General features: G+C 42.5%; 1 protein-coding gene across 1 annotated transcript in view; it reads left to right on the top strand.

The window, feature by feature from the left end:
* Nucleotides 1–695: 695 nt before the first annotated feature.
* Nucleotides 696–19,768, top strand: part of LOC124616628 (Down syndrome cell adhesion molecule-like protein Dscam2) — a 375,675-nt gene continuing 356,602 nt past the window's right edge. Inside the window, exons 1-2 of the mRNA XM_047144953.1 lie at nucleotides 696–711; nucleotides 799–1,119. Coding sequence (XP_047000909.1) covers nucleotides 696–711; nucleotides 799–1,119 — 337 coding nt within the window. The remainder of the gene's footprint in view (nucleotides 712–798; nucleotides 1,120–19,768) is intronic.

Raw genomic sequence — 19,768 nt, forward strand, 5'->3', positions numbered from 1 at the left:
GTTACCTGAAGTCGCAAGTGTATCGTGATCGACCGACATCTCTAGGGATACTGAAAGACAACATCCGACGCCAATGCCTCACCATAACATGCTTTACAGTGCTGTTCACAACATTATTTCTCGACTACAGCTATTGTTGAGGAATGATGGACATATTGAGCATTACCTGTAAAGAACATCATCTTTGCTTTGTCTTACTTTGTTATGCTAATTATTGCTATTCTGATCACATGAAGCGCCATCTGTCGGACATTTTCTGAACTTTTGTATTTTTTTGGTTCTAATAAAAACCCCATGTCATTGCAAGCACGTGTGTCAATTTGTACCTCTCTATCTACATTATTCCGTGATTTATTCAGTTTTCAAATTTATACTGACTTTTTGATCACCCGGTATTTGTCCAATGAATATCCGTTTATCATCTGCATTTCTTCAATTTTAAAGGCCAGTAGTGTAAGTTTTCGCTCTTCATTTCTGTACTATCCCTGTGTATTCTATTGTTATTGTTACTAAAACCATAGGTGTCTGTAGCGTGTATAAATGGAGGTTACAAGTGGTACTGGGGGGGGGGGGGAGGGTAAGAAGCTCGAAGGGTGACAAGTGGTTTTGGGCGGGGTCGGCGGGGGCGGTGTGGGGGGGGGGGGGGGGGGGAGAGAGAGGGAACAGCTGGTAGCAAACTGTGATCTCCTTTCATAATGGGCCGCTGGTTCCGCACGTGAGCAAATCTGTGCTGCGCTGTTGTGAGAGTGGAGCTGCAGAGCGGCGGCTGACGCCCGTGCGCTGCGTGCGGTGTTGCAGTGTGGAGCGTGGCGCTGGAGCTGCAGGGCCCGGTGCTGGTGGTGGAGCCGCCGGCGCGCCTCGAGTTCTCCAACAGCTCCGGCGCGCGGCTGGAGTGCGCGGCGCACGGGTCGCCGCCGCCGCGCCTCTCGTGGCTGCTGGCCGACGGGTCTGCGGCGCCGCCCGTCGCCGGCCTGCGGCTGCCGCACGACAACGGCTCGCTCGAGTTCCCGCCCTTCCCCGCCGACCGCTACCGACACGACGTGCACTCGGCGCGCTACCGCTGCAGGGCCGCCAACGCCCTCGGCACCGTGCTCTCCAGGGACGTGCTCGTGCGAGCAGGTACGTGCCGCTCGCTTCCCACAACGCCATTCAGTAGACTTACACCCTTCTTTCTTCCCTCGATTCGTCAGTGCTCTGACTGGTTTGGTGCAGTCCCTTGGATCTCCTCTAGTGTGTCAACCTCTTCATGTCAGAGTAAAGCCGTCGGCACACGGACCGTGCTGTCGAACGTCACCGTTGAGCGTACCAAGTTCAACGTGCTGCTGATCGCTCAGGAACGATGCGACTTGTGTATACGGTACGTGGGCCCCAACGTGGTATACGCGATCGCAACGCACTCCTGCGGCAGTTGAGGGACGTTTCTAGTTCATAAATCACACTGTTTATTCAACGGGCGTGCGTAAAATTCCCACGTTAGCCCTATTAAAATGGACATTTCCTTCATCGTCCACGAAAAGGAAGGTACCATGTCCAATCAATACGGACACAGGCTTATAAAAGTTACATTACAAACAGTGCGGTACAAATTTGGAATACTTCTCCCCATAAGACAAACATTATTTCATCATTCCCACATTTTAGTAAAATCCCAAGGTCAGTCTTACTTGATCACTGTTCCTACCCAGTAGCAGAAGTCTTGCAACATGTGAATTATGAAAGGTAAAAGAAAAAGGAGCAAAATATCGTTATACAAGTAGCGCAAGATGTCCTGTAGATTAAGCCATTCGAAAAAAACTCACTCCTCAAAAAAAAAGGTTAACGCATATTTACATAACATTAAATACTATAGTATATACTTATATTAAACTAATAATAAAACAGAAGTCAACAAGTCATTTGTGGGTCGGAAAAGTCATCATGGAAAAACGTGCGCTCTGGAGTTCCCCAAGGCTCCGTCCTTGGTCCATTACTCTTCTCACTGTACATTAATGATATTTCTTCAGTGATTCACTCCTGCAACTACCATCTATATGCCGACGACATCCAACTGTACATAAGTGCAAGCCCCAAGAACATTGCTGACGCAGTAGCGAGTATGAACGCAGATCTTTGCTCTGTTTCTCGATGGGCACAGAACCTAAGTCTGAAACTAAACCCCAAGAAATCCCAGGTCATACATATATCTCATCCAAAGTTAATCAGTCGGTACTTTCGCGAAACAGTACCTCAAATACTCCTCAATGGTACCCAACTACCATACCAAAAAACAGTAAAAGACCTTGGAATAATCTTGGATGAACACCTAAACTGGGAAGAACAAACAGTCACAGCTTGCCGGAAATCGCTCTCCTCCCTACATGCAATTCAAAAATTTAGAAATATATTTCCAACCCATGTTAAACAAAAATTAGTCCAAACGCTAGTCTTGCCTAATCTTTACTAGTGTGATGTAGTTCAACATGGCACAAATAATGAAAATTCGAGATGCCTCGAGCTAGTGATGAATGCTTGTGTTAGATACGTATGCAACATACGGTTGTATGATCATATCAGTCCTTCATACTCCCAGCTAGGTTGGATACGCCCACATAAGGCACGCGATCTCCACACGATGTGCTTACTTCATCGATTTCTTAGCCACTGGTGCCCCCAATACTTATCTTCTCACATTAAACACCTATCATCATTCCACAACCGCAATACCAGATCGGATACGTCTAGCATCTTGGCTGTACCTTTACATAACACAAAATCTTTCTCCGTGTCATTCTCCATCTCAGCCATACGACTATGGAACGCGCTCCCCTGTGATCTGCGTCTTATCCAAAACCACTCAACATTCAAGAGGGAACTTAAGACTTACATATTAGGGACGGTATAGCCACCATTGTTGTGCCCCCCTTCATCTTTTTCTTTCTCCTCTCCATCATAGCTTCGAATTTTACCATTCTATTTCTCTTCCTCTAACCTATCTACCTCTTCTATATCTCTTTCACCCCGTTCCATCGTCTTATGTCTCTGCTTGATGAGAATAGCTCACAAGCTGCAAGAATATAACGAGAAAATTCCCAACTAGCAATAGGACTGACACTCATAAAAGAAAAATATGTTTACTTTCATATACATAGTCATAATTATTATTATTATTATTATTATCATTATTATTATTGTTTTTATTATTCTTGATTGTTATAATTATTTTTTGATTGTTATAATTATCATTTTACTACTTTTATAATCTCTATTTTTTTCTTTAACATTAATACTGTATAACATGTTATATGTCCTAATTTTCTGTAGACACTGAAATTTGTTGAATCTGAGTATGCCTGGTTAGGTGTAAGAGAGGGCCTGAAGGCCCTAATCTTGCCAGGTAAAATAAATGCATAAATAAATAAATAAATAAATAATGCGTCAGAACCTATTACGTGAATGTTAGAGGGAAAAAAAATTTAGACACTGTGAGACGCGAACCAACGAAATTTTCTGCGGTTAGGTAGAAGTCGATAATGCTACTCACTACGATTCACTGACATTAAAGCTCGCATTCCCACTCCTAGTATATTACCAGTTGCTGAAAGCGCTAATCGTAGCTATGTTACTAATTGAAATTTAATTATAACAAATTGTACCAAGAAAAATGTCTTTTTGTGGATCCTCAGTGTTTCCTTGCCTTTAAATGGCATACTCACATAACACGCGAGTTACAATAATACGCGAATAAGACGTTTATCTTCTTTTTTTTTCAACGAATCACACAGTTAACAACGGGTTTTCGAGTGATTCTCAATGTGCTGGTGCTCCTAAACGGCATATACACGTATAGGCTTGAAACGAATGCCACTATGGCGTGCATATGACGTAGGTGGCGTTGTGCCATCTTATTGGTCAACGCTCAACCGCACGCTCAGAATATCTGACCTGCTAGGTATTCCCCTGTACGTTCGAGAAGACTCCCGAACGTGCTATTCCACGCTATGACGTCTGAAACTCGGCACGCTCAACGCTCAACGTTTGGATGCACAGTCCGTGTGCCGACGGCTTTACACCCTTCTTTCTTCCCTCGATTCGTCAGTGCTCTGACTGGTTTGGTGCAGTCCGCCTGGATGTCCTCTTGTGTGTCAACCTCCTCATGTCAGAATAAAGCCGTCGGCACACGGACCGTGCTGTCGGACGTCAACGTTGAGCGTGCCAAGTTCAACGTGCTGCTGAACGCTCAGGAACGATGTTACTTGTGCATACGGTACGTGGGCCCCAATGTGGTATACGCGATCGCAACGCACTCCTGCGGCAGTTCAGGGGTCGTTTCTAGTTCGAAAATCACACTGTTTACTCAATGGGCGCGCGTAAAATTCCCACGTTAGCCCTATTAAAATTCACATTTCCTTCATCGTCCACGAAAAGGAAGGTACCATGTCCAATCAATAAGGACACAGGCTTATAAAAGTTCCATTACAAAAATTGCGGTACAAATTTGGAATACTTCGCCGCATAAGATGAACATTATTTCACCATTCCCACATTTTAGTAAAACCCCAAGGTCAGTCTTACTTGATCACTGTTCCTACCCAGTAGCAGAATCTTTGCAACATGTGAATTACGAAGCGTAAAAGAAAAAGGAGCAAAATATCTTTATACAAGTAGCGCAAGATGTCCTGTAGATTAAGCCAATCGAACAAAGTCACCCCTAAAAAAAATGTGAGCTTATATTTACATAACATCAAATATTGTAACATATACTTACATTAAACAAATAATAAAGTATCTGAACCTAACAAAAGCGCGAACGTTAGGAAAAAAAAAATTTGGAAGTGTTAAGACGCGAACCACCGCCCCAACAAAAACTAACTACGGAGCAGAGACGCTATTTTTTTTTTTAATCTCATTTTGTTCGCTTTTGTTCGTTGTATCTGCTCGGGGCGGACGTCGTAAGACATCCGATGAAGTTCATTGATGATCGATTAACTCAGTTTTTGTATTACAGAGTGTACGTAACCCTGTGACCGAACACGATTTCTTTTTTTCGTCGCGGACGTCACATGACATCCGGTGAAGTTCGTTTTGTTGATCCTTCCACTCAGTTTTTGATTACAGAGGCCAACCGGCCAACCAGCTCTCTGACCGAGCACGCTGAGCTACTACTCATTACGCTAAACCAATAACACGCTCAGTATGGTTGGCCATATTCTGTTACGACATTCTAAAAACGTTAATCGTAGGTAACTGTTACTAACTGAAATTTAGTTATAACACATTGTACGAAGAACAATGTGTTTTGCGTGGATCTTCGGTGTGTCGCTGCCTTCAAATAGCCTACTCTTATAATACGCAAGTTACAGTAATTCTTTTGCCACGAATGTGATGTTTCTCATTATTTATTGGAACGAATCACACAACTAACAACGGTTTTTCCAGGGATTCTCAATTTGCTGGTGCTCAGAAACGGCATATATACATATAGGCTTGAAATGAATGCCAATATGGCGCCTCACAACTCTGTACTGAAGGGAGACGGTGTGCGTGTGACGTAGGTGGCGTTGTGCCATCTCATTGGTCAACGCTCAGACGCACGCTCAGAATATCTGACATGCCACATATTGCTCTGCGCGTTCGGAAAGACTCCCGAACGTGCTGTTCCACGCTATGACGTCAGAAACTCGGCACGCTCAACGATCAACGTTCGGATGCACGATCCGTGTGCCGACGGCTTAACACTTGTGATATGTAGAGCGCCACTGGAGGCGCAATAAGAACACAGTCCAGGTAACCAATACACAACAAGTGTCTTAGTAAACATATAAACTCAAATCTGATCCTTGAATTAACTTTTTACACGGACAGTACATGGTTAAGTCAGAGTTGCACTTGAACTGCACAATAAATGTTTGCTGGGCTGACAGCCCCGAGAAACATCAAATTGAATCGCTTTCTTCCCTTTGAAATGCAAAATTTAGTAACACGAAGCACTACGGCAGATAATATCAAAGTCTGCAAATGTCTCCAGTGCAGAGGCAACGTCATCGCGAAGCCTGGTGATTGCACTGGCTGATCCCCACAGAGGATATCGCCTGTTAAAATTTGCCATCGAATATCCTGCTGGTCCCTTAGCGCGATTCTGATTGAGGAATCGCTACTGCTGTCGGGGCTCGGCTCAGAGAGGTCGTTAGTAATGAACTGCCTGATGGAGCCCATGCACCGGCCTAAATACCGTGAAGGAGCCACGATACAGTCGGGCCTATTCGTGGCCAGCGATCACGCTGGAGTCTCCTGGCCCAGCAGGTGCGCGGATCCTTCTGGCTGTCGTCTGCTGATGTGGCCCCTGTGGCTTTGCTGTACAGGCCACCCGCTTGACGCTGGTGTCTGACTGGTTGATATGTGAGAGCTAAAATAGCCCTAACACAGCAACTTGCACCCAACGTCTTCAATTTTTGTCCTACATACCTCACTCTCCGTCTCAAGCTACAGTTTTTAACTTCTACCGTTCCCTGTAATACCATGGCACTTATTACCTCATGGCTCAAAATATGCCCTATCATCCTGTCCATTCTTCTTGTCAGTGTTTTCTCTGTGTTCCTTTCTTCGCCAGTTCTGAGGAAAACCTCCTCATTCGTTATCTACACAGTCCACCTAATTGTTCACAACTTTCTGTAGCACCGCGCCTCAAACGCTTCCATTCCCTTCTCTTCAGGTTTCCCTACAGTCCATCATTCACAGCCATAGAATTCTGCGGTCGCAATGTACATCACTTCTTTAAATTAAGAGTCAAAGATATGAACACGCCAGTAAAACAACACATTACCGTGGCTAATATGGTGAAGGATAACTGCTGGTATTCAAAACAGCTTCCAGTCGCCTCGCAGTGGATAAATACAGGTCCTGTACAGTCTTCAAAGTTTAAAACCATAGTTCCTCCAAAATTGTGGCAAGTTCGGTAACAGTGATAGAGGAGGATAGTGATTGTGTACTCTTCTCTCCAAATTACACCACAGACGCTCAATAACATTGAGATCTAGTGACCGTAATGGTCAGGGACAGAAGATGCAACAGTTTCTTGTGCTCAAAAAACCAGTCCTGTATAATGCGAGCCGTGGCGTCTTGGAACGCAGGGTTACCATTCGAGAACAAACGTTGTACCATGGCATGAACCGGATCAAACAAAATGGTCACACAGTCTTTGGCAGTGATGTGACCTTGCAGAGTAATAAGTGGCACTCGGAATACGATGATATGGCCGTCCAAATCATCGCCAAACCCCCGCCATGTTTCACTCTTGGGATGTAAACTTGGCCAGAAGACGGAAACAGTGTGAAACAAGATTCATCCGATCAAATGACATTCTTTCATTGTTGCTTAATCCTGATTTAGACTTCTTTTGGCCAGTAATGCCCTCTTTGACTGTGGTGGCCTACTTTCATGGTCATTGTTGCTTGGTCCATCTTGTGTTATTTTGCTTCCACGGTAGAAGAATTTCTTCATATCATATTTACCAACTTTGAGGTAAAGTTCCTAACTAATCTTATTTCTGCTACTCTTCACTACTTTCTTCTTCCTTCAGCTCGCTCTCGATCCTTTTTCCGTACTCATTACACTGTTCATTCCATTCAACAGGTCCTTTCTTTGCTTTATGTCATCAGCGAATCTTACCACTGATATCCTTCACTTCATGTTTTAATCTCACTGTTGATTCTTTCTTTGTATTTCCCTCATTGTTTCTTCAATGCATAGGTTAAATACTAGAGGTGAAAGACTGCATCCCTGTTTACACCTTCTTTAGTCCATACACATTTTTCTTAGTCTTCCATTCTTATTTTTTCCTCTACGTTCTTGTATATGTTGCACATTACCCGTCTTCCCCCATTATTTACTGATATTTTTCTTACAGTTTCGAACAACGTGCGTTATTTAACATTGTTTAACGCTTTTTCTAAGTCAACAAATGCTATGAAAATGACTTTTCTTAGTATTACTTCCACCATCAAGCTCCACGTCACGACCGCCACTCTGATGCCTTCACCTATCCTAAAGTCAAACTAATTATCATCTAACAGATCCTCAATGTTCTTTTCCATTCTTCTGTATATATTCTGCTCAGCAGCTTCGATGCATGAGCTGCTCAGCTGACTGTGTGATAGTTCTCACAATTTTCTACCCTTGCTGTCTTTGAGATTGAGTCAATGAATCACACTTACGTGTCCTTGCTGTCTTCACGACTGAGTCAATGAATTTTTCCGAAAATGTTATGGTATGTCTCCAGCCACATACATTCTACAAATAAACTCGAATAGTCGTTTGGTTGACACTTCCGCCAACGATTTTAGAAACTCCGAAGGGATGTTGTCTACCTCTTCTGCTTCGTATGATCTCAGACGACTTCTCGCCCTCGTAGAAGTTTCAGTGTAGGCCTCCAGTGTACTCTTTTCACCTATCCATTCTCTCCTCTGGATTTAACAATAGAATTTTCATTGCAGTCTTAAGCCCACGCTTTTAATTTCAGCGGAAGTTGTTTCCACCTTTCTGTATGTTGTATCTGGCCTTCCTTCGTTCCATATTTTTCTTTTTATTCTCATTTTTCCTACAGACATTTGGTTTTGTCTTCCGTGCACTTCCTGTTTATTTCATTCCATTGTGGCATTTGTTCCTGTGTTTCGCTGAACAATTTTGTACCTCCTTCTTTCGTTCATCAGTACAAGTATTTCTTCTGTTATTCAATGTTTCTTAGCAGTTACTTCCTTGTACTTATGTTTCTCTGTCCATCATCTGTGATTGTCTTTTTTAGAGCTTTCCATTTCTTTTCAAATGAACTGCCTACTGTAATGTTCATTACCGCAGTATCTACGAGGGTTATTCGGAAAGTAAGGAACGATCGGTGGCGAAATGGAAGCCACAGTGAAAATCCAATGAAGTTTTGCACAGGTGTGTTGGGCAGTGTCTCTAGTATGGCCGTCGATCGCATTACGTCCCTCTTTTTAGTTCTGAGCACACAGAGAGCACATAAATATACCTAGAACAATAGTGTCTCCCGCCAAGTACGAGGGCCTGGTGAGAAATTTCGCCTGAAGTATGCAGCCAACATTACATAACTGTCGTGCGGTTTCTTCTTCAAGACAATTCCCAGCCGCATTCTGCAGGGGCAGTGAAGATGCTCCTGCATCGTTTTCAATCGGAAATGTTTGGTCACCCACAATACAGCCCGTAATTGTCACCCTCTGAGTTTCATCTCTGCTCACATGAACCGCTGGCTATGAAGACAACATTTTGGCACAGACAACGAGCTGTAGGCCAGCGTACAGAATTGGTGAAAAGCGCTGGCGGATGCCTTCTATAACGAGGGTATTGGAAAGTTGGTAAAACGCTACCACAAACGTCTGAGTCGGATCGGCGACTATGGAGATAAGTAGCTGGAAGTTGTAGCTAACTGTTGCAAATACAAAAGTTTTGATTTTTACTGTGATTTCTATTTCGCGACTTATCGTTGCTTGCTTTCCGAATAGCCCTCGTACATCCTTAACGAACTTAAGCATCCGGTACTTCCTCAGTACTTCAGTGTCCCATTTCTTTCCTCGATGTTTCTTCTAGACGATTCTCTTAAACTCCAGTCTGCTCTTCATCATTAATAAATTGTGATCTGATTCTATGTCAGCCCCTGGGTATGCCTTAGGAACTAGTATCTGATTTCGAAATGTCTGTCTGACCATCATGTAATCCAGCTGGAATCGTGTCTCTGGTTTTTTTTCGAGTGTACCTCCTCCTTGTGTGATTTTTAAACGGAGAATTCGCTATTGCCGTCTGAAATTTATTGCAGAATTCAATTAGCCTTTTTTGTCTCACATTTCTGCCACCATTCCCATACTCTTCCATAAGTCTGTCTTCTATTCCTTCTCCTACTACCGCATTCCAATATCCCGTTATTGCTAGATTATGATTTCCCTTTACATATTGAATTATCGAACAGACATTTTCATATATTTCTTTTACCTCTTCGTCTTATGTTCGTGATTTCGGCCTGTATATGTGAACTATTGTTGCTGGCACTGATTTGCTGTTAGTTCTGATGAGTAAACCATAATACTGAACTGGTAACGATTATTCGCTCTACTGTCTCTAACTATAGTGAACTTTTATCGTCTATTTTACGAATGTCTGGTAACTGCGTGACTTTTCTACAACTTCGAATGGTTGTCTTACCGTCAAACCAAGCACTCGCAACGAGTAATAAAAATTACACTTCGGAAACTGCTGTTTCTTGAACCGAAGTTTTAATAAAAGTTAATCTTGTGTAAACCCATTCTACTATTGTTAATGCTGTCGGCATTATTCCAGAATATTTAGTGGAATTTCAGGGCGGCCAGTCACACTATAAACAACATTTATCATTGCACTTCAGTCTTACCGCATTAATAAATCAGAATGTCCCACTAAAACGCAGTGCTAGCATTTACAACTGGGCCAGGATCTAGTGCAAAGTCACATCGAGTATTTTACTCCCGAAAGTAAATAATACTGCCTACAGGACATTTGTCGCCATTCCTGAAAAGTCAAAATTTGAAAATGGCCTTTCTAATTGAACTTGAAATAGTTAATGAAATTGTCTATGAATGAATACAGCTATAATTTTCAGCGCCAGAAAGAAACTCACAAGACATTGTATCGAGAAACTAAGTAAGTCAAATCTACCAATTACTGTTGCAATGCAACCTATCGAATGTGTGCTTCATCATTTTTTTAATTAATACATATCTTTTTTGAATTAACAAATGGTATCTTGCTAAGATTTAAGCAAAAGTGGTCATAAAGTACTTGTAAAAGATTCTAACACCTCTTGCTACAGAAGCAACAATAGCGGTGACATGATTTCGTACGGTTGCTATGCTTTCAACTGTCCAATTTCAGCTACTTTTAAAAGACAACCACATATTACAGCACCTGAAAGCTAGGATACAAACTTTATCTTGCAGTGCAAAACTTTTGTCATCTTCTGCTCATAATGCTAATTTATACTATCGCACAGTGGACACTACATGACACTTCGATGAAACCTGAATGGTGACTACCATTACCCCGAACACGATGATACTGTCATAACTTACACGATATAAAATCAAAGCGTGCACACACAGTTATCGGTATTTTAGTAAGCACTACATTTATGAATCTTGTCTGCAGACTTTGACTGTATGAGTTTGTAAGTGATGAGATTTCGGTTGCTTTCAGTCGTTTCAGCCGGCACACGGAAAATGTTTCTTTTTTAGGTTTTTCTCTCCATGTCTTGCGTTATTCAGCTTCCTGCGGTTTTCTGGTTCCACCTGTGGACTCAGCAACCGTGTCGGTTGTTTTTTTAACAGCAGGCACAGTCAGCCTACGAATGTGTGCCTTTACCTGATTAGTCAAGCCACACTCTAAGCCACTGAGCAGAACCCCATGCAACCAACTCAAAAGTGTCGTTTATTGAATATGGCTTTTAATTTATGGAACTCATTGTCGTTTTCGAGACTCGAAGTTTTGATGATTTTTCGTTCTCCAAGAGGTAGCTGTCAAACTTCGAAACTTACGCATGTAAAATTGTAAACGCTTCTACTCAAATGTTTGTGGGGTAGCATAGCCCCCATGTCCACCCTCCCTTTTGAACCCACTATATTGGTTTGAGATAATGTTAGTATTCTTCATGATCGAGGTAATGGGAGACACCATGTCAACTGATCATCATTACCCGCAGTAGTATTCACCATGCATTCAGTATAACGATAGTCACCTTGTTCAGAGTAATGGCAGTCACTGCTCAGTACGTTATTTCATCAAAGTGTGAGGTAGTCCCCAGTGTGTGGTAGCATAAGTTAGCATTGTTAGCAGAAGATAACGAATGTGTTGTACTGCTAGGTGAAGTTTTTACCCTAGCATGGAGTCGCTATAATGTTTTGCTGACTTTGAAAAGTAGTTGAAAGCGGGCAGTTGAAAATACACTCCTGGAAATGGAAAAAAGAACACATTGACACCGGTGTGTCAGACCCACCATACTTGCTCCGGACACTGCGAGAGGGCTGTACAAGCAATGATCACACGCACGGCACAGCGGACACACCAGGAACCGCGGTGTTGGCCGTCGAATGGCGCTAGCTGCGCAGCATTTGTGCACCGCCGCCGTCAGTGTCAGCCAGTTTGCCGTGGCATACGGAGCTCCATCGCAGTCTTTAACACTGGTAGCATGCCGCGACAGCGTGGACGTGAACCGTATGTGCAGTTGACGGACTTTGAGCGAGGGCTTATAGTGGGCATGCGGGAGGCCGGGTGGACGTACCGCCGAATTGCTCAACACGTGGGGCGTGAGGTCTCCACAGTACATCGACGTTGTCGCCAGTGGTCGGCGGAAGGTGCACGTGCCCGTCGACCTGGGACCGGACCGCAGCGACGCACGGATGCACGCCAAGACCGTAGGATCCTACGCAGTGCCGTAGGGGACCGCACCGCCACTTCCCAGCAAATTAGGGACACTGTTGCTCCTGGGGTATCGGCGAGGACCATTCGCAACCGTCTCCATGAAGCTGGGCTACGGTCCCGCACACCGTTAGGCCGTCTTCCGATCACGCCCCAACATCGTGCAGCCCGCCTCCAGTGGTGTCGCGACAGGCGTGAATGGAGGGACGAATGGAGACGTGTCGTCTTCACCGATGAGAGTCGCTTCTGCCTTGGTGCCAATGATGGTCGTATGCGTGTTTGGCGCCGTGCAGGTGAGCGCCACAATCAGGACTGCATACGACCGAGGCACAAAGGGCCAACACCCGGCATCATGGTGTGGGGAGCGATCTCCTACACTGGCCGTACACCACTGGTGATCGTCGAGGGGACACTGAATAGTGCACGGTACATCCAAACCGTCATCTAACCCATCGTTCTACCATTCCTAGACCGGCAAGGGAACTGGCTGTTCCAACAGGACAATGCACGTCCGCATGTATCCCGTGCCACCAAACGTGCTCTAGAAGGTGTAAGTCAACTACCCTGGCCAGCAAGATCTCCGGATCTGTCCCCCATTGAGCACGTTTGGGACTGGATGAAGCGTCGTCTCACGCGGTCTGCACGTTCAGCACGAACGCTGATCCAACTGAGGCGCCAGGTGGAAATGGCATGGCAAGCCGTTCCACAGGACTACATCCAGCATCTCTACGATCGTCTCCATGGGAGAATAGCAGCCTGCATTGCTGCGAAGGGTGGATATACACTGTACTAGTGCCGACATTGTGCATGCTCTGTTGCCTGTGTCTACGTGCCTGTGGTTCTGTCAGTGTGATCATGTGATGTATCTGACCCCAGGAATGTGTCAATAAAGTTTCCACTTCCTGGGACAATGAATTCACGGTGTTCTTATTTCAATTTCCAGGAGTGTGTATCAATTGTACGTACTCATACCGTCAATATAACGTTTGAGTGACTTCAAAAACAAGCTGAAAGTGGGTAGCTGAAAGCAATGCAATTCTCACTCCTTACCCATATGAATGTGTATCGAATTGAGATGTTAAAATTGCTGTTCATTATGCAGTTTCCTCGAAGTGTCCAGTTTCCACTGTGTGACAGAATACGTCAGTCCTCAACAAGGGCACTTTAACGTGAATATTAGATCAGCAGTAATGCCATGTGTGTTTTGTGATGCTATAGAACAAATCTTTACTTTTCTAGTAAATAATACAGTCAATTTTTTTTAAGGTGTGGTACAATAATCGAATTTGTTGCGAAGCGCAGCGTAGCCTGTAAGGTATATCAATGGTTCCAATATGCGAGCTGTGTTTTTTTTTTCTTTTTTTTTTCTTTACTGTTATAGAACAATTAAGTTCCAACAGTAGTGTCACGTGTGTTTTGCAGTGTTATAGAAGAAATCTTTACGTAATTTGGTAAATATTACACACAGTGAAACTTCTTGACAGATTAAATCTGTGTGCCCGACCGAGACTCGAACTCGGTACCTTTGCCTTTCGCGGGCAAGTGCTACCATCTGAGCTACCGAAACACGGCTCACGCCCGGTCCTCACAGCTTTACTTCTGCCAGTATCTCGTCTCCTACCTTCCAAACTTCACAGAAGCTCTCCTGCGAGGTAGAGCACTTGCCCGCGAAAGGCAAAGGTACCGAGTTCGAGTCTCCGTCGGGCACACAGTTTTAATCTGTCAGGAAGTTTCATATCAGCGCACACTCCACTGCAGAGTGAAAATCTCATTCTGGAATACACACAGTCTTATTTTGGTGGAAAGATCGAATTTTCCTTCACAGTCTGAGACCTGAGTGTAACCTTGTCGAGTATCTTCTTTGATCGAGCAGTGCTTAAGAAGCTAACATATTGTATTTGGTACATTTCGAAGTAATACATGGGTATTGCGAAAAAGTGGAATTTAAATGATACAGCGCATTGAAGATCTCGCCAAAACACATCATTTTAGTACGCTTTGTTGTGCTAAAACATGTCAGGGGGACAAACATACTATCGATGTTGGTAGTATTTTGTAGTTCATTAGGAGATCATCTGTAAACTTGGCACCATATTAAAGATCAGTAAACGTCACTGCCATCCTCGGAAGTTCGTTTTTCTGCACCAGTTGAACATAACCACGAGTGGGTCCAAGATCAAAAGTAATAAAAAAGCTAAACTAGCCAGTAAATGAAGTTGCTATGGTTTTTTAATGCGTTATCTTCTTCCCCCTAAAAAAAGGTGCTTCATCAAGAGACGTTCCCTTTTGTACTTCGCCTTCGCCTTATTCATGCCTAACAGGAAGTGTCATCTATCACTGCACTGCCTGTTCAACACATTATTTTAGCCTCAAGTGTTTTGTATTGCTGCAGAGCAATAATACAGGAAATTTAAATGTGTAAATAGCATTGTGGCACTTAATTTGAGAGTCCAAGGTCACTTTTTAGGCTGCAAGTGTACTTTAACCTGAAAGGTACACAATAATTGCACCTTTGATGTAGCTGGCATTTTTTTAGCCGACATGTAATTTGTACACTGATAAAAACGTAATACTAACTGTTTAGAAGTGCAAATGTTTAATCCGAGGCTCCACTGTGGCATGCATCTAGTGTGGTACGAAGATCGAAGCTTGCTCGTTGTCCAGTGCAGTTTAACGTATAAGTTAGATCAGACATTTTAGACATTTTAGAGGCGAAAATACTGTAAGTTGCACCAGTATGGTCAATATGTTTACATATTTTTGACTGGGATATAAACATTGTGTGTGTGTGTGTGTGTGTGTGTGTGTGTGTGTGTGTGTGTGTAATGTTGTTGTCGTTGTTGTTCATGATGATGATAATGATGATGATGACGAAGCTTAAATGTTTTTGAAAAATAATACCATGATTTTTAAATGTCCAAACACTGTAAGCTAAACCAGTATTGCCAATGTCTTCAAGTATTTTTAGTAAATAATTCAGATCTTTTGACGCTTTTGAACATAGTCAGTTTACATAGTCCAGATTATTCAGATACTTTTCAACATGGTGTTAATCTATGCAATTTAGGTCATTCGGATGCACTTTATTGTGACCTCACTTTATGCAATTCATGTCGTCCTGATACCTTTGGACATGGCGTCAATGTATGCAGTTCAGGTCCTTCACATAGTTTTGAACATGGCGATATTTAGGTCATCTTGCATTTTTGAATTTCCTGCCCACTTTCTTGCATTCGGCCGTCTTAGATTATAACGTCATTGCTCTGCCTTAGAATGTAGGTAACCTGTACGTTTGACAGAACAACCTGCATGTGTGACCCTCATTCATGTGTAGTTTCTAAATGAGAAACCTGCTGCTTATTTTCCCCAGAATGTATTATTATTATCTCCAGAATGTAGGTGGCATCACTGTTGTCTACATTGTTCGATTAAGGTGAAATGGTAGACGTCTACATATCCAAGTATGTAGTGCACGTCATGCCAGTGTGACGTTTGTTGCGTGCCGTCTCATGGTGTTGCAACTTTAATAGCCAGCAGTTTCATTAATTAAATCCTTAAAACTGAGCTCATTGTGGGTCAGTGTAGGTGGACATTATCGTTCACAACAAAATTGTAGACAGAGTAAAGAATGGTTTCAGCAAAAGAGGCTGCAGAATTTCGAAGTGTAACTGGATATGTTGATGTTGGTCTCGTTGCTGTCGTGGCCTTCATTCCGAATACTAATTTGCTACAGCACTCCACGCTAGGCTGTTCTGCGTAAGCCTCTTCGTCTCCGTATAGCTTGAAAGACCCTTCCTTGCTGAAATGTACTCAGAAAAGTCAATACTATCTTCACAATTGCAGTACATACATTTCAAGCCACTCTTCAAAAGTCTTTACAACATTTTTAGGATCACAATTACATTTCCATCGTTATTGCTGCTCACAATATTACTAGGCTTTTTTTTTATTACATTCAGAAAGCGAAAGTTTACGTCTAGGAGCACTGCCTGTAGACACAGTTTCTGCAGGCGACTTTTGAAGCAACTGATGTGTATTATTCGGTTATATTTGGAACTGGTTGCCGCGAAACTTTCGTTTGGGGCTAAATTTGTTTACTCTCGGCGTTTGTAGCACAGGAAACACACACACAGAAAGAAAACAACTCACAATTACTACAGAACCACATGTGTATGAAATTCCGAAATCATTTATTCTCAGATCTTTGTTTACATTCGAACCATGACCTTCTAGACATGCCTGTACTTAGGTTCCAGAAGTCAGTTCCTTCTAGAACACACCTGTGTTAACGATCCATAAGTAACGACAGAAAAAACGGAAAAACAAAATAATGCATCACGTATTCTGACACACTTTAAATTAACAGATGGGCGTGGCCGCTATGGAACATTACGTTCAACCGCTAATTTTAGAACGAACAGAAAGTGATAATGCCCATAAACTATACGTTTTTGAAATCAGCAAGAAATGCTCTTTTCTATAGAGCAAGAAAATTTTTTTTTAAATTTTTGGTAATTTTGACGAGCATGTCCCCTTAAGTACGTCATAGATCTGCTGGAACTCGTTTTTGTTATCAGTAAGAAAAACCATTAACGAGTACAGGTAGTGGGGAGTAAGAATTCCAAGAGCCTTATAAAGCATTCTGCACAATGTGTGGTTATCTGCTTTACACAATAATCTTGCTGCTCACTTCTGGTGAATAGACACTGCTTACTACACATGCCCAAACACTTTATTTACTTAAAGTGGCCTCTCCAACAGGATTAATTTACAGCAGAGTGAAAATATGCCAACACCAATGCCCAACACCCCCGCCCCCCAAAAAAATCGTCATTTGCATGGACAACAACATACACCTTAAACACTTTATGCAGATATTAATCAAGCTTGATACCACTGTGTTTGTCTTAACATTATCGCATATTTCTTCCGGATGAACTACTCTCTTGGAAAAATAAGGTAAACAGCCCTCTTTAACACGATCATTATCAGTTCCATAACTTCCTTGTGCATGTTTAGGTTGCAGCTTTTTCTGGTATCGTCAGGGGGGAGTACATATCTGATGACAATATTTTCACTTCCACATCTGGTGCCAAAAAGTTAAACAGAATTCTAGAATCAGCAATTAGCACAAAAGAAAAATGAAAGCACTGGTGGTAGTAATACAAGCACTCAATTTACCATAGTAAAACAGCGCTTATGCTAAACTTATATCCTTGTACTGTGGAAATTTTGTATTACTCAACCACTTAACACAAATCTTTTAGAATCAACTTTATTTATTCCAATTCTTTGATATTGTGGAAAACTTCTTGTATGGATGAAGAAGGACAAATAATTAAGTCAGCTTAAAAATTACTTTATTTCACATAAAAACAAAAACTACACTTTGTCTGTAGAACTCGGACTTCTGTTAATACCAATGCATACATCCATTTTGGAAACACACGATCACTGATTCCTAAACAATACTATTTTCTTTTAGAAACTCCTAATCTGAGCATCATGTAGTCTGTCGCTGCTGAGTCTCGCTTCACGATGTAGCATTGTTTTAAAATACTCAGTGAGTGCAACTTTTTTTAACTGGTGAATGTGTTTGTCGGGGGGAGGACAATTTGTGAGGTGTTCATTCATCTGACGAAAAACATCATTCCCTAAGTCCTGCTAAGCTGCTGTGACCAATTTGTTCAAGGGTTTTTCATATTTAATATTGATATTTGCCTCAATATCCTCTCACCCATTTTACAATGATCATCATCTTTCGATGCAGGAGACAAGCCCCCTCCGTTTTTTATGGTACCTCTGAACCTGAAACATTAAAACGTAGTGCCAGTTGATAAATATTGCACTTACCTTTTTTGACGAGCTTCCAGCAATGTATTCGATAGCATCATACACATACAAAGTGAGGGATGCTCGATGTGGTATATAATCACGGTCATGATTTATTAATGCTGCCTCTGGAACAGATGGCAATTCATTGCAATCAACACTCTCATTTTGATGATTAGTTGATGTTACACTGTGAATTGAGGTAGCATCAATGGCAGTACAATTTGCACTTGTAGGTGTTCCAATCCGGATGTGAAGCAGAAGCCTCTTGAAAGGAGCTTGAAATTTCAGAGTCATGGGATTATTATTCTGCCCCCCATGACTCTCCATAGCTCTGAAAAGTACTTCCAAGTGCTCTTGACTAAGTAGGTGTGTCAATAAAAACGTAATTCCTGGTGCAAATCTATCTCATACACAGCTAAGGGTGAATACAGACTAATTATCAAGCCTATAAACACAATTCTTCCTGTGCAATGCACCAGTAATGTTCCCCCAACAGATTCTTTTAATGTAAACGGCCATTCTTTCCCTTCCTCTACACATCTGCGTACATCACTGTGTATGTAGCTGTATATGTAGTTGGGGCCAAGTGTCTTTTGAATTGCTTGCAAAATACGAGGGCTATCCACAAAGCACAATACGTTTTGGAATTAAAAATAAATAAAGTATTGGAAATTTTTTTTATTATACACAGATGAAAACCACACTAAAATACTACTTTTCTACATAGTTGCCATTTAAATTAAGGCACTTATCGTAGCCATGGACGAGCTTGGAAACTCCTTCGTCGTAAAATTCGGCCGCCTGCGCCTTCAACCACGTGGTTACCTCTTCTTGAAGCTGTGCGTCGTCATCAAAACGCTGCATAGCCAACCACTTCTTCATTGCTGGGAATAAGTGGAAGTCGCTCGGTGTCAGGTCGGGACTGTACGGCGGATGAGGAAACAACTCCCACTGAAAAGATTCGAGAACTTCACGAGTGGCATTTGCCGTGTGGGCCCGGGCGTTGTCGTGAATCAGCAAGATCTTTGAGCCCAACTTTCCCCTGCGCTTGTTTTGTATTGCTCTTCTAAGGTTGTGCAGAGTTTGGCAATACCTTTGAGAGTTTATTGTAGCGCCTCTTTCCAGGAAATCCACAAAAATCACACTTTTTCTGTCCCAAAAGACAGTCGCCATCACCTTCCTTGTCTGCATGTATTTCTTGGGTTTTTGGGGAGAATTTGTGTGCCCCCACTGCACTGACTGCAATTTTGTCTCGCAGTTCACATGCATAACCCATGTTTCGTCACAAGTAACGATGCGATCGAGTAATGAGTCGCCATCTTTCTCGTAAGCGTCCAAAAACGTTAACGCTGCAGCCATTCGCTGATTTTTGTGAATCTCTGTCAAGATTTTTGGTATCCATCTTGCACAAAACTTGTGGTAACCAAGCATTTCGGTAATGATTTCGTACAGCAAACTTCGTGAAATTTGTGGAAAACTCATAGAGAGTTCCGTTATTATGAAA

This window comes from Schistocerca americana, chromosome 5, assembly GCF_021461395.2.
Source record: "Schistocerca americana isolate TAMUIC-IGC-003095 chromosome 5, iqSchAmer2.1, whole genome shotgun sequence".
Classification (NCBI taxonomy): Eukaryota; Metazoa; Arthropoda; class Insecta; order Orthoptera; family Acrididae; genus Schistocerca; species Schistocerca americana.